Genomic DNA, 12,046 nt, shown 5'->3' with positions numbered 1-12,046 from the left:
AGTGACCAGAATGGTTGACGCGGGAAGGGCCGTGGATGTCGTCTATATGGACTTTAGTAAAGCATTTGACAAAGTCCCTCATGGTAGGCTGGTGAAAAAGGTTGGATCTCATGGGATAAAGGGGGAGGTGGCTAGATCGGTGGAGAACTGGCTTGGTCACAGAAGACAGAGGGTGGTAGTGGAAGGGTCTTTTTCCGGCTGGAGGCCTGTGACTAGTGGTGTTCCGCAGGGCTCTGTATTGGGACCTCTGCTGTTTGTGATTTATATAAACGATCTGGAAGAAGGTGTAACTGGGGTGATCAGTAAGTTTGCGGACGACACAAAATTGGCAGGACTTGCAGATAGTGAGGGGCATTGTCAGAAGCTACAGAAGGATATAGATAGGCTGGAAATTTGGGCAAAGAAATGGCAGATGGAGTTCAATCCTGATAAATGCGAAGTGATGCATTTTGGTAGAAATAATGTCGGGAGGAGCTATACGATAAATGGCAGAACCATAAAGGGTGTAGATACGCAGAGGGACCTGGGTGTGCAAGTCCACAGATCCTTGAAGGTACGGCACAGGTGGAGAAGGTGGTGAAGAAGGCATATGGCATGCTTGCCTTTATAGGACGGGGCATAGAGTATAAAAGTTGGGGTCTGATGTTGCAGATGTATAGAACGTTGGTTCAGCCGCATTTGGAATACTGCGTCCAGTTCTGGTCGCCACACTACCAGAAGCACGTGGAGGCTTTGGAGAGAGTACAGAGGAGGTTTACCAGGATGTTGCCTGGTATGGAGGGGCTTAGTTATGAGGAGAGATTGGGTAAACTGGGGTTGTTCTCCCTGCAAAGACGGAGGATGAGGGGAGACTTAATAGAGGTGTATAAAATTATGAAAGGCATAGATAGGGTGAACGGTGGGAAGCTTTTCCCCAGGTCAGTGGTGACGTTCACGAGGGGTCATAGGTTCAAGGTGAAGGGGGGGAGGTTTAACACAGGTATCAGAAGGACATATTTTACACAGAGGGTGGTGGGGGCCTGGAATGCGCTGCCAGGCAAGGTGGTGGAGTCGGACACACTGGGAACGTTTAAGACTTATCTAGACAGCCATATGAACGGAGTGGGAATGGAGGGATACAAAAGAATGGTCTAGTTTGGACCATGGAGCGGCACGGGCTTGGTGGGCCGAAGGGCCTGTTCCTGTGCTGTATTGTTCTTTGACTCCAGTTTTGCTCGGGTTCCTTCATGTCACATCCTGTCAAATGCTGCCTTGATGTCAGTGGCAGTTACTCTCACCTCAGTGCTGGAGTACAGCTCTTTTGTCCATATTTGGACCATAGAAACATAGAAGGCAGGAGCAGGAGGAGGCCATTTGGCCCTTCGAGCCTGCTCCGCCATTCATCACAATCATGGCTGATCGTCCAACTCAATAGCCTAATCCTGCTTTCTCCCCATAACCTTTGATCCCATTCGCCCCAAGTGCTATATCCAGCCGCCTCTTGAATACATTCAATGTTTTGGCATCAATTACTTCCTGTGGTAATGAATTCCACAGGCTCACCACTCTTTTGGTGAAGAAATGTCTCCTCATCTCCATCCTAAATGGTCTACCCTGATTCCTCAGACTGTGACCTCTGGTTCTGGACTCCCCCACCATCGAGAACATCCTCCCTGCATCTACTCTGGTCCTGTTAGAATTTTATAAGTCTCTATGAGATCCCCCCATCATTCGTCTGAACTCCAGTGAAAACAATCCTAACCTAGTCAATCTCTCCTCATAATTCAGTTCCGCCATCCCCAGAATCAGTTTGCTAAAGCTAATCTGACCAAGTCTGTAATGGTCAGAATCTGAGTGCTCTTGGAACTAAACATCAGTGAGCAGTTTATTGCTGAGTAAGTGCCACTTGCCAGGGCTGCCAATGACATCATCCATCACTTTGCTGATGATTGAGATTATACTGATCAGGCGGTGATTGCTCAGACTGGATTTGTCCATGTGTTGAGATATGTGGGTAGGACCTGGGCAATTTCAGGTGGATGTCAGTATGTGGATGTACTGGAACTGCTTGGCTTGGGTACATCTAGTTCGGGAGTCCAAGTCTTAAGTACGAGAGCCAAAAGATTTTAGCGGCCTCCTCTGGTTAGACTCCTTAATTATCCACCAACATTTCTGAATGGACGTGGCAAAGCTTTGATCTAATCTGCCGGCATCGCTTAGTTTCATCTATAACATGCTGTTTCTGCTGTTTAATAGGCACGTTGTCCTGGCTGTACTTTCACAGGTTGATACCTATTTTTTGTATGCCTGGTGCTGCTCCTGGCATGCTCTCCCCACTCCTCATTGAACCAGAGTGATCTCCTTGCTGAATAATAATAGTAGAGTGGGGGTATGCCAGGCCATGAAGTTACAGATTGTGGCTGAATACAATGGAATCAGATGGAGAATCTGGTGAACTGGTGCGACGACAATAATCTCTCCCTCAGTGTCAACAAAACAGAGCAGATAGTCATTGATTTCAGGAGGGCATGCCCCTGTCTACATCAATGGAGACGAAGTAAAAATGGTCAAGAGCTTCAAGTTTTTAGGTGTCCAGATCACCAACAACCTGGCCTGGTCCCCCCATACCGACACTAAAGTTAAGAAAGCCCATCAACGCCTCTACTTTCTCAGAAGATGAAGGAAATTTGGCATGTCAGCTACGAATCTCACCAACTTTTACAGATGCACCATAGAAAGCATTATTTCTGGTTATATCACAGCTTGGGCGGCATGGTAGCACAGTGGTTAGCACTGCTGCTTCACAGCTCCAGGGACCTGGGTTCGATTCCCGGCTTGGGTCACTGTCTGTGTGGAGTTTGCACATTCTCCTCGTGTCTGCGTGGGTTTCCTCCGGGTGCTCCGGTTTCCTCCCACAGCCCAAAGATGCGCGGGTTAGGTTGATTGGCCGTGCTAAAATTGCCCCTTAGTGTCCTGAGATGCGTAGGTTAGAGGGGTTAGCGGGTAAATGTGTAGGGACATGGGGGTAGGACCTGGGTGGGATTGTTGTCGGTGCAGACTCGATGGGCCAGATGGCCTCTTTCTGTACTGTAGGGTTTCTATGATTCTTGGTATGGCCCTGCTCTGTCCAAGACTGCAAAAGACTACAAAGGGTCGTGAATGTAGCCCAGTCCATCATGCAAACCAGCCTCCCATCTATTGACTTTATCTACACTTCCCGCCACCTCGGAAAAGCAGCCAGCATAATTAAGGACCCCCATGCACCCCAGACATTCTCTTTTCCACCTTCTTCTGTCGGGAAAAAGATACAAAAGTCTGAGGTCAAGTACCAACCGACTCAAGAACAGCTTCTTCCCTGCTGCCGTCAGACTTTTGAATGGACCTACCTTGCAGTAAGTTGATCTTTCTCTACACCCCAGCTATGACTGTAACACTACATTCTGCAATCGCTCCTTTCCTTCTCTATGAACAGTATGTTTTGTCTGTATAGCGCGCAAGAAACAATACTTTTCACTGTATACTAATACATGTGACAATAATAAATCAAATCAAGTCAAAATCAAAAACAATTCTGCTGGTCCTGATGACACACAGCACCTCTTTGATATCCTGTTTTGAGATGCTAGATCTATTCTGAATCTTCTCCAATTAGCACAGTGGAGGGTATCCTCAATATGAAGACAGGACTTTGTCTCCACAATGACATGCACAGTCACTCTTCCTGATACTGTCATTGCCACAGCTAAATTGTTAACGAGGTCAAGTAGTTTTCCCCTTTTGTTGGTTCTATCACCAGGCCCAGTAATGTAGATTCAGCCAGCCTGGTCAGTAATGATACTACCAAGGCATTCTTGATGATGGACCTTGAAGTCAGCACCCACGGTACCGTCTGTGCCACATGATGACTTTGGTAAGACTCATTGAGGATTCCGATATATGGCAGCCAGTGATCACACTGTGTTGGTGCTAGGCAGGCAGCAGCAGTCTTCACCTACCTTGAGGCTCTCAACAGGATTGGTGACATTGAACTTGTCCATGGTGTTGACGATGATGGCAGGGGTGGTGAGGAAGAAGAGGAGGATGAAGAGAAAGATATTGAGAAGTGTGCAGCGGATCCACCAAGTGCTACCCTGCACCGACAGGTTCTCCCTAACAGAGCAACAAAAATCACATTTACAGAATTAGTACTCGTACAATAGTAATTTGCATTTATATTGTGCTGTCAACATTCTCAGCTCATCTGCCTTACTGAGTAGTCTCTTCACATTGGAGTATACAATACTGATCAGTGAACAATCTCTTTTTTGCCTATTTTCTAGCCTGTTTCTTCTTCCTTCCATACTTGCTTACTAACTTTCTGCTTTCCATTACTGTTTTGACTTTGTAATCTCCCTTATAAATCAATGCTTAGGTTGCCCTACCAACTCATTTAATTACTCCCCAACAGTAAAAGCTCCAGGTCACCAGACTGTGCATCAATAATCTGTTTCAACTAAATAGGTTAGGGAGGACCAGGACACATTCTCTCATTATTCTAGGCCAGAACTAGGTTAGATGCTGGGAGGTTTTCCAGAAAAATATTGGATGTGTGGAACAGGCTGCTAACTCAAGCTGTGAATGCTGATCTGCTGAATTTTCTGAAGCGAGAACTGGATCTGTTTCTGGTTGGAACAGAAATTACTTTGTACAAGAGGTAGGCATTGTACACATTAATGTGGCCAGAAAGATTGCAAAGAGAACAACTTTTAATGAAGGAATTCCTGGAGTGGCACCTGTGCTCAGGGGTAAGGGGAGGCGGGGCAGGAAATTGCAGGGGCTCTGACACAAATTTTTGTGGCTCTGGCCACGGGGAAAGTACAGTAAGAAGTTTAACAACACCAGGTTAAAGTCCAACAGGTTTATTTGGTAGCAAAAGCCACACAAGCTTTCGGAGCTCCAAGCCCCTTCTTGCCGGGGAAAGTGCCAGAGCACTGGAGGACGGCTAACGTGGCTACACTTTTCAAGAAGGGTGGTAGAGATGAACCAGGAAATTACAGACCCGTGAGTCTCATGTCATTGGTAGGGAAACTATTGGAGAAAAGTCTGAAGGAGAGAATTAATCTCCACTTGGAAAAGCATGGGTTAATTAGGGATAGTCAGCATGGCTTCGTCAGATGGAAGTCATACCTAACACATTTATTAAAATTTTTCAAAAATATGATCCAATGTGTGGATGAGGGAATGATGTAGTTTATATGGATTTTAGCAAAGCTTTTGACAAATAGGAGATTGATTGAGAAGGTTGAAGCATATGGAATTCAGGGAAACTTGGTGAGATGGATCAGAAATTGGTTTAGAGTCATAGAGGTTTACAGCATGGAAACAGGCCCTTCGGCCCAACTTGTCCATGCCGCCCTTTTTTTTTAACTAAATTAGTCCCGATTGTCCACATGTGGCCCATATCCCTCGATGCCTATATCCCTCGATTTTATTCATATAACTGTCTAAAGGCTTTTTAAAAGACAAAATTGTACCCGCCTCTGCTACTACCTCTGGCAGCTTGTTCCAGACACTCACCACCCTCTGTGAAAAAAATTGCCCCTCTGGACCCTTCTGTATCTCTCCCCTCTCACCTTAAACCTATGCCCTCTAGTTTTAGACCTTTGGAAAAAGATATTGACTATCGAGCTGATCTATGTCCCTCATATAGACCTCGATAAGATCACCCCTAAGCCTCCTACGCCCCAGAGAAAAAAGTCCCAGTCTATCCAGCCTCTCCTTATAACTCAAACCATCAAGTCCTGGTAGCATCCTAGTAAATCTTTTCTGCACTCTTTCTAGTTTACTACAAAGGGTTGTGGTAGAAGGCGGATTGAGTGACTGGAGGCCAGCGTCCAGTGGTACCACAAGGATCAGTATGGGACCCTTGTTCGTTGTATACATAAAACAACATGGATGAACATGTTGAGTTTTATGTTTAAGTTTAAGTTAAACTTAAAACTCAACATTTAAGTTTAAGTTGAAGTGACGGAATGTTAAGCAAGTTTGCAGATGACATCAAGATTGATGGGTGGTTAATACTGAAGAGGGTTGTCGGTTACAGGAAGATACAGATGGGTTGATCAGATGGGCGGAGCGATGGCAGATGGTATTTAACCCTGATAAGTGCAAGGTGATGCACCTTGGAAGAAGAAACAAGATGAGGGAGTATTTAATAGAATCATAGAATCCCTACAGTGCAGAAGGAGGCCATTTGGCCCATCAAGCCTGCACCGACAACAATCCCACCCATCCCCTATCCCCGTAACCCCATGTACTTTCCCTGCTAATCTCCCTAATCTACACATCTTGGGACACTAAGAGTGAAATTACCATGACCAATCAACCTAACCCGCACATAGTTTGACTGTGGGAGGAAACCGGAGCACCCGGAGGAAACCCACGCAGACATGGGGAGAATGTGCAAACTCCACACAGACAGTCACCTGAGGCTGGAATTGAACGTGGGTCCCTGGTGCTGTGAGGCAGCAGTGCTAACCACTATGCCACCGTGCCGCTCCTGAGCTACCCAGTGACATGAATAACATGACACTGGGTAGCTCAGAGGAACAAAGAGATCTTAGGGTAATTATTCACAGATCCCTGGAAACGGCAGAGCAGGTGAATAGGATAGTTAAGAAGGTTTATGGGACAGTTGTTTTCATCAATTTGATTCCTACCAGATAATATCGCTCAATGCTGGTGCATATCTGACATCCCATCGGTAAGACTTGACAACAGTCGTGATACTGGATTGCTGTGGCTGATACTGGCACCGACTGTGCTGGTAATGCTTCACTATCCTGAAAAATAGAATGAAAAATAAGTGGCAGGAGGCATCAGATCCTTTGATCAAACAATGTGTTGCTGATGTATGAGATGTCCTCAGTGTGAAGTTTGGTTGAGGAGCTCTCGTTCTCAGTTACGGTTGTGGGTTTTAAGATAAAGAAAAGCACGTGGTTTGCACACATTGTTTCAAACTAACAACAGGAGATCTTGCCTGTACAGAGGATAAACAAAAACTAAAAGCAGGAGACTCTGAAACACCTCAATGACATCACCATCAAATCATGTGACCGGCTCTTAAAGCAATCATGCAACTACTTAAATATATAACAGGAGCAAAGAAACAGGTATGGGCCATTCAATACTGTGGCTACAAGAGCAATTCAGAGGCTGGGAATTCTGCAGAGAGTAACTCACCTCCCGACTGCCCAAAGCCTGTCCATCATCTACAAGGCACAAGTCAGGAATATGATGGGATACTCTCCACTTGCCTGGGATGAGTGCAGCGCCAACAACAACACTCAGGAGACTCAACACCATTGAGGACATAGCAGCCCACTTGTATGGTGCCCATCCATTACCTTCAACATCTACTCCCTCCAACACCAATGCTTGGTAGCAGCAGTATTTACCATCGCAGCATCGCAGCACCTCACCAAGGTTTAGAGTCATAAAGCCAGAGAGGTTTACAGCATGGAAACAGATCGTTCGGCCCAAATTTTCCATGCCGCCCAGTTTTTACCATTAAGCTAGTTCAAATTGCCCGCGTTTGGCCCATATCCCTCTATACCCATCTTACCCATGTAACTGTCTAAACGCTTTTTAAAAGACAAAATTGGATCCGCCTCTACTACTGCCTCTGGCAACTTATTCCAGACACTCAGCACCCTGTGTGTGAAACAATTGCCCCTCTGGACCCTTTTGTATCTCCCCTCTCACCTTAAACCTATGCCCTCTAGTTTTAGACTCCCCTACCTTTGGGAAAAGATATTGACTATCTAGCTGATCTATGCCCCTCATTATTTTATAGACCTCTATAAGATCACCCCTCAGCCTCCTATGCTTCAGGTAAAAAAGTCCCAATCTATTCAGCTTCTCCTTATTACTCAAACCATCAAGTCCCAGTAGCGTCCTAGTAAGTCTTTTCTGCACTCTTTCTAGTTTAATAATACCCTTTCTATAAAGGGGTGACCAGAACTGTACATGTCTTGTACAACTTCAACAAGATATTCCAACTCCTGTATTCAATGTTCTGACCAATGAAACCAAGCATGCCGAATACCTTCTTCACCATCCTGTCCACTTTGAAGGAGCTATGAACCTGTACCCCGAGATCTCTTTGTTCTGTAACTCTCCCCAACGCCCTACATTAACTAAGTTAGTCCCGCCCTGGTTCGATTTACCAAAATGCATCACCTCGCATTTATCTAAATTAAACTCCATCTGCCATTTGTCAGCCCACTGGCCCAACTGATCAAGATCCCATTGCAATCCTAGATAACGTTTTTCATTGTTCACTATGCCACCAATCTTGGTGTCATCTGCAAACTTACTAACCATGCCTCCTAAATTCTCCTCCAATTAATATAAATGACAAATAACAGTGGACCCAGCACTGATTCCTGAGGTCACAGGCCTTCAGTTTGAAAAACAACCCTCAACAACCACCTTCTGGCTTCTGTCATCAAGCCAATTTTGGATTCAATTGGCTACTTCATCCTGGATCCCATGAGATTTAACCTTATGCAACAACCTACCATGCGGCACCTTGTCAAAGGCCTTGCTAAAGTCCATGTAGACAACATAAACTGCACTGTGCTCATCTACCTTCTTGGTTATCCCTTCAAAAAACTGAATCAAATTCATGAGACATGATTTTCCACCCACAAAGCCATGCTGACTTTCCCTAATCAGTCGTTGTCTCTCTAAATGCCTGTAGATCATGTCTCTCAGAATACTTTATAACAACTTACCCACTACAGATGTTAGGCTCACGGCCTGTAGTTCCCAGGCTTTTCCCTGCAGCCCTTCTTAAACAAAGGCACAACATTTGCCACTCTCTAATTTTCAGGCACCTCACCTTTTCTTTGACATCACCTTCCAAACCCATGACCTCAACCAGATATAAGGAAAAGGGCAGAAGATGCATGGGAACACCACCACTTGATGTCATATACATGGATTTTAGTAAGGCGTTTGATAAGGTCCCCCCATGGTCGGCTTATGATGAAAGTGAGGAGGTGTGGGATAGAGGGAAAGTTGGCCGATTGGATAGGTAACTGGCTGTCTGATCGAAGACAGAGGGTGGTGGTCGATGGAAAATTTTCGGATTGGAGGCAGGTTGCTAGCGGAGTGCCACAGGGATCAGTGCTTGGTCCTCTGCTCTTTGTGATTTTTATTAATGACTTAGAGGAGGTGGCTGAAGGGTGGATCAGTAAATTTGCTGATGACACCAAGATTGGTGGAGTAGTGGATGAGGTGGAGGGCTGTTGTAGGCTGCAAAGAGACATAGATAGGATGCAAAGTTGGGCTGAAAAATGGCAAATGGAGTTTAACCCTGATAAGTGTGAGGTGATTCATTTTGGTAGGACTAATTTAAATGTGGATTACATGGTCAAAGGTAGGGTTCTGAAGACTGTGGAGGAACAGAGAGATCTTGGGGTCCATATCCACAGATCTCTAAAGGTTGCCACTCAAGTGGATAGAGCTGTGAAGAAGGCCTATAGTGTGTTAGCTTTTATTAACAGGGGGTTGGAGTTTAAGAGCCGTGGGGTTATGCTGCAACTGTACAGGACCTTGGTGAGACCACATTTGGAATATTGTGTGCAGTTCTGGTCACCTCACTATAAGAAGGATGTGGAAACGCTGGAAAGAGTGCAGAGGAGATTTACCAGGATGCTGCCTGGTTTGGAGGGTAGGTCTTATGAGGAAAGGTTGAGGGAGCTAGGGCTGTTCTCTCTGGAGCGGAGGTGGCTGAGGGGAGACTTAATAGAGGTTTATAAAATGATGAAAGGGATAGATAGAGTGAACGTTCAAAGACTATTTCCTCGGGTGGATGGAGCTATTACAAGGGGGCATAACTATAGGGTTCGTGGTGGGAGATATAGGAAGGATGTCAGAGGTAGGTTCTTTACGCAGAGAGTGGTTGGGGTGTGGAATGGACTGCCTGCAGTGATAGTGGAGTCAGACACTTTAGGAACATTTAAGCGGTTATTGGATAGGCACATGGAGCACACCAGGATGATAGGGAGTGGGATAGCTTGATCTTGGTTTCAGATAAAGCTCGGCACAACATCGTGGGCCGAAGGGCCTGTTCTGTGCTGTACTGTTCTATGTTCTAAATTATGTGGCTAGTTTCTTCCTTCTCTTTTTGGCCAGCACAGACATAATGGGCTGAATGGCCCCTTTCTTCGCCATAACGTTCTATGGTTTTATGGCAATTAGGGATGGGCGATAAATGTGGGCCCTATAACATTTTAGGAGATATTGGCCTTGGGGATAGTGCAGAGATTTACTGATGTACCAGAGATGAGGAACTTTGGAGAGACTGGAGAAGTTGGGGTTGTTTTCCTTAGAGCAGACACGGTTAAAAGGAGATTTGATGGAGTTGTTTAAAATTATCAATGCTTTTGTTACAGTAAATCAGAATTCCCACTGACAGTAGAGTAGCCAGGGAACACACATTTAAGACAAAAGTGAAAAGAGTGATTATGATCTAGAATGTACTGCCTGAACGGGTGGTGAACCTTGCACTTATATTAACATGTCCCAAGGTATTTTACAGGAGAGTTCCTGAAGCAGAATTTAACAGGAAAACATAAGGATATAATAAAACCGATAACCAACAGAGGTTATCCAAAAGTCAAAGGGTGTTTGTGGAATATCTTAAAGGATAAGAAATAGAGATTGTGAGGTTTAGGGAGGGCATTCCAGAGCTTAGTGTCTTAGCAGCTGAAGACCCTGCTGCCAATGATGACATGATTAAAATTGGAGATAACAACAGGCCAGAATTAGAGAAGCGCAGATAAGGGTTGTGGAGATTACAAAGGTTGGGAGGCGTGAGGCCACGAAGGGATTTGAAAAAAAGGATAAGCATCTTAAAATTGTGGTGTTGCTTAACTGGGGGCCGATGCAAGTCATTCATTTTGGGGGGGGCGAGGGAGTGGTGGTGATAGGTAAACTGGACTTGATACAGTTTAAGAGATAGACAATAGTGTTATAAGTCAGAACAGCTTCCCAAAACACCAGAGAGAGAGAGAGACTCCAGGCAAGCCAACCAACAACAGCAGATCTTTTCACTCAAGGAAGGCTTGCTTCCAGGAGAGAAACATTGCTTTTCAGTCTGATGTCCACCCCTTTCTAAACTAAAACTGAAAATGAATCCTTAGACTTTTCTGGAGAGGAACAACCTGACTTTGACTTGTCAATCAATCTTCCCCCTCACAATGCAGGGTCATTTAAGATCCCAGAAAGTACCGGAGGCCCAGAGTAACAATAAGCAAAACCCCATTTAAGCCATTGAAGCAGCAATAAAAGGACTTCTAACCAGACAGCCCGGCAACAATAAAATAAAACCAAAGCTGTGTAACTGCAGAGAACATGATTTTTTTTAAAGTACATTTCTTAAAGGTACACTTGCGTCACAATAGTTTTGGATGATCAGGGAGCAATAGCAGGGAGTGGAGGGACAGTGCATGGTCAATGTTGGTTAATGTAGGGCCAGTGCCAGGGAGCATAAGGCACTGCATGTTTGGTCAGGCAGTTTGTATAAATTGACAAATGGAAAGTTCAATAAGCAATCAAACAAATATCTCCCTCACTCATAGACACTCACACAGCTGTCATTCGCTCATCCTGGAAGGTCACAAAACCCATTCCCAGCCTTTTCAGGGTAATTCGATTCCGCTCAGCATTAAACTCATCTGTTAGTTTCTCCTCCAATTCACTGTAGTACTGCTCTGCATCCACCTGCAAAAGAGATGGAAATCCCAGATGACCAGTTGGTCACGTACCTCAAGCTTTAGAGCTGAAATGATTGACCTCAAACAACCACCACCATTTTGCTTTGTACTAGGTATGACTTCAGCCAGTAGACAGTTTTCCCACTGATACCTGTGGACTTAAATTTTGCTGGGGCTCCTTGATGCCACACTTGGTCGAATGTTGCCTTGATGTCAAGGGCTGTAGGTCTCATCTTACTTCTTGAATTCACTCGTTTTTTTTCCATGTTTGGACCATGGCTGTATTAACATATCTCAGTCGA

General features: G+C 45.1%; 1 protein-coding gene across 1 annotated transcript in view; it reads right to left on the bottom strand.

Annotated features, from left to right (window-relative positions):
• tmem63c (transmembrane protein 63C) overlaps nt 1-12,046 on the bottom strand; it is a 161,320-nt gene that overhangs the window by 50,787 nt on the left and 98,487 nt on the right. Inside the window, exons 15-17 of the mRNA XM_078233152.1 lie at nt 11,618-11,751; nt 6,678-6,800; nt 3,975-4,128 (exon numbers count right to left, since the gene is read on the bottom strand). Of these exons, the coding sequence (XP_078089278.1) occupies nt 3,975-4,128; nt 6,678-6,800; nt 11,618-11,751 (411 nt within the window). The remainder of the gene's footprint in view (nt 1-3,974; nt 4,129-6,677; nt 6,801-11,617; nt 11,752-12,046) is intronic.

Source organism: Mustelus asterias, chromosome 18, assembly GCF_964213995.1.
Source record: "Mustelus asterias chromosome 18, sMusAst1.hap1.1, whole genome shotgun sequence".
NCBI classification, from domain to species: domain Eukaryota; kingdom Metazoa; phylum Chordata; class Chondrichthyes; order Carcharhiniformes; family Triakidae; genus Mustelus; species Mustelus asterias.
Note: the sequence above shows the minus strand (reverse complement) of the source record. Positions and strands in the feature narration are given on the sequence as shown.